The sequence below is a fragment of the Etheostoma spectabile genome, chromosome 14 (genome assembly GCF_008692095.1).
Source record: "Etheostoma spectabile isolate EspeVRDwgs_2016 chromosome 14, UIUC_Espe_1.0, whole genome shotgun sequence".
NCBI lineage: Eukaryota > Metazoa > Chordata > Actinopteri > Perciformes > Percidae > Etheostoma > Etheostoma spectabile.
Genome location: NC_045746.1, coordinates 4,259,083 through 4,262,612, shown reverse-complemented (window position 1 = coordinate 4,262,612; position 3,530 = coordinate 4,259,083). Strand labels below are relative to the sequence as shown.

At 38.1% G+C, this 3,530-nt stretch overlaps 1 protein-coding gene across 9 annotated transcripts in view; it reads left to right on the top strand.

Annotated features, from left to right (window-relative positions):
• The window catches only part of fam133b (family with sequence similarity 133 member B), a 9,320-nt gene continuing 5,790 nt past the window's right edge, over positions 1-3,530 (top strand). For 8 of the 9 annotated variants that reach the window (XM_032535874.1, XM_032535873.1, XM_032535871.1 and 5 more), the window contains exons 1-5: positions 1-63; positions 799-896; positions 2,908-2,986; positions 3,195-3,335; positions 3,430-3,462. In XM_032535874.1, the coding sequence (XP_032391765.1) occupies positions 40-63; positions 799-896; positions 2,908-2,986; positions 3,195-3,335; positions 3,430-3,462 (375 nt within the window). In that variant the 5' untranslated portion in view covers positions 1-39. Of the gene's footprint in view, positions 74-798; positions 897-2,907; positions 2,987-3,194; positions 3,336-3,429; positions 3,463-3,530 lie in introns of all 9 variants that reach the window. The other variant, XM_032535876.1, reaches the window with a different exon arrangement.

The window sequence follows — 3,530 nt, the reverse complement described above, 5'->3', positions numbered from 1 at the left end:
CTCTCTCTGTTGGATATTTTCCTCCATTACTAATTCGACATGGGCAAAAGGGATAATCGAGTGGTGAGTTATGGTACACAACTTTAGTAAAAGTAAGAAACAATTGAAACCCGGTTACATTTGATAAGATAATAACGTTAGGCTAAACACAAGCTGAGCCTAGCGCTAACTGGCGTTGGCTAGCTAACGTTAACAGGTATTCTGATGCTAGGCCTAGACAGACTTTGAAAAAAAATCATGTTTTTAATTTGATGTAACATTTTCTAGATTTGAATTGCTTGATGGGTCGTGTTTTAGCCGACATGCATTAACGTTAGTGGTCGCAGAGCTACAAATGCTAACTGTAACGTTAGCTCATAACATTGACATTGGACAACGTCTTGACGTGAGGATGTTGCGCAGTATTTTTCGTTGCTTCTTGTGTCTATTATTCCGCCTAGAAACACTAGCGGGGATCATCTATGTATAAAAAAAACGGCAGTGATCTATAATAGCAAGTATGGATAAAAGGTATTCAAATGTTCTTGGTTAACGTTGTAAGCCAAGTCGATCATTTTAACTATGAAGCACATCTTTTCTCCTAACTGTTTTATGCGTTGTCCGTCTATTTAATCTGTTAATATGGCGACTGTGATTGCTTGCTGACAGTTTAGGAGACATCCGTAAAGTACACATCTTTGAAGGTTTATCAGGTATCGTACTGTTTAATATCAGTGTCTAATAATCTGGCATCTGGGTGTGATTTAATAATCTCAATTATAAATGTGTAAAATGCTGTCCTCTTGTTTGGTGTTCCAGGCTTACATTAACCCCATTGCTGCTGCACGAGCCAGGGGACCGGCAAATAACGCTGGACCAACTATACAAGATTATTTAGGCAGACCTCGACCAACATGGTGAGTAAAGGACAGACCTCTTCACTGGCCTTCCCTGACCAAGTGTTTGCTCCTTGGTAACAAAAAGAGTCAAACATTGTTCTCTCAGCTGCATTTCCATGTTATTTCTGAGAATTATGTTGCATCCATGTCAGTCACTACGACAGCTAGATGTAGCCTTGCCGTTTAAAGGATAATTTCTGTGTTTTTCTTCTTTGACCTGGACCCCATTCCCCCATGTATTTGTGTCGAATAGATTGGTGTGAACACAAATCTTTGAAATTGGTCTAGTATTGAGAGAGATTGCAATGACAGGCTGGCGTGATACGAGCTGCTATGTAACCTAATGGGGCAATTGTGTAGCCTCGATGTTTGTCCACTGAAAGTGATTGTTTTTTTTTGTTTTTTGTTTTTACCACTGACAGGCTCAGATTGTTATTAAAAGTGTCTGACAACATTATTGATCTCACAATGTGACTTCTTGTCAGAAGCCCTCCAGCCGCTGCACCGTCTTCTGCCTTCTGCTGCTGTGTCTCTGTTTCTGAGCCAAGGCACTGACAACCTTTTAGAAAACAACACAACAAACCTATAATTTCTGTAGCCTACTCCAAAACAAGAGACTCCCTGACCGCTTTTCATCAGACTCGCATTCCACTCTCCACACCGATGTCTTTGGACAAGACAAAGTGGACAAAAATTGAGGCTGCACAATTGCCTATTAGCTCAAAACTGGACCAATTTCAAAGATTTTTGGTCACATCAGTTTATTAGACACACATGCATGGGGAAAAGGGTTTCAGGTTGGAAAAACCCCCCAGATATTAACCATTAAGACGCTATTGGTGGGAGGGTGTGCAGTTGTCTAGTAAGTGGTTCTCCCTACAGACTGCCAGAACCGCCACTTGTCCCTCTATAAGATAAATAATTAAAAACTGCTTGATGTAATAACATTAGTCCTTATTAGCTCAGTGTAAAATACTTCTTGGTCTTAATGCCTCCTTAGGTTTTTCCTATATATAGAATTTGAGTAACATTGGCTGGTTCAAATGTCACAGCAGCAAAACAACCCCTATTTAAAAGGGTTTTACCCAAAGGATTTGAGTTAACATAGTTGCAACATTTATTTTATTTTACCAGAAATATTCTCATTGAGATTCAGAATCTCTTTTACAAGGGAGTCCTGGCCAAGACAGCAGCTTAACAAGTTAAACATAAAAGAACAAAACAACGAATTACATTCAACAATGAATAAGCAATATTCCAGGACAGGGTGCTCTCACAACAGCGCTGCCAAAGAAGATGGAGATCAGAGAGGGAGGTGCTCTGATCTGTTTAAACTCAGGTTAATTTATTGCCCCATTCTAACCCTTTACCTGTGGATTCAAATTGATTAATCTCTCAAATTAATCATTCAAAACTTAACTGCTATGAATAATTTAGCTTTCTGCAAACAAGAGCTTACAATTGTCCTTCAGAAAGAAAACATACATATATATATATATATATATATATATATATGTATATATGTATGTATGTATGTATGTGTATATATAAAAGCCATTGCCAAATGACTTGATATAAAGCTAATTAAGACTATCAGCTCCACACAACTCTCTCTGTGTGAAGTGAAGATAATTACCTCTTCTGAAGAGTCAGTCATGTTTTTTTAATCCTTCATGAACTTGACGGAAGGCTTGTATCATGTGGACGGGCTGACAGTGTTTTTGTCATTACTTAGAATTCCTCATGGGGCGACAGAAACTACGCACTATAGCTTTAAGGGGCTTAATGAATTATATGTTTTCACTTAAACAGAAGAACCTTGATTCAGCAAACAAATGTTGGAAATAAATAGGAACATTAAGTAATGCATTGTCTGTTTCCTGTTATTTAAAAAATGGTGGATGAAAAAAATGGTGAAGAGCTGCAGCTGACAAGCACATTGTCCAGGTTGGGCAGACATCCTTCCAAATTGTTTTCTGACAAGCTTTACATTATAACTTGTGTTACTGTTTTATTGTCCCTTCTTTAGGGAAGAGTTAAAGGAACAACTGGAGAAGAAGAAGAAGGGCTCTCGAGCCCTGGCTGACTTTGAGGACAAAATGAATGTGGTATGTTTGTATTATGTAGACTAACATTTTGACCTTAATGAGCACCATCTTTTCTTTTGTAGTACTTTTTCTTTTAACTGTACTACAAAACTATAAACTCTAACTCTTCATATTTGGATGAAGGTGTAGCTGCATATGAGGAACAGTTAGCAATGTAGTGGATGAATACTTTTTTCAGATTTTTGCTGTTTGTTTGTTGTTGTTTTAGAAATGGAGAAAGGAACTGGCAAAAAACAGAGAGAAGTTGTTAGGTGGAAGTGATAAAGACAAAGAAAAAGACAAGAAAACCACAGACAAAGACAAGAAGACCACAGACAAGGAAAAAGAGGAGAAGAAAGAGAAAAAAGAGGTATGGTATCTCTCTTTTTACTAGCCATTTGAATGATCTCACTTTTTTAAATCAGCCTCATCTTTTCTTACTTTGGCTTTTCATTTGTGTTAAGAAAAAGAAGAAGGAGAAGAAGAAACCCAGCAGGGTGAGGACAGACCTCCAGTATTTTGATAGCCAGCTGTGCCACAGTACCCCACACACACACACACACAC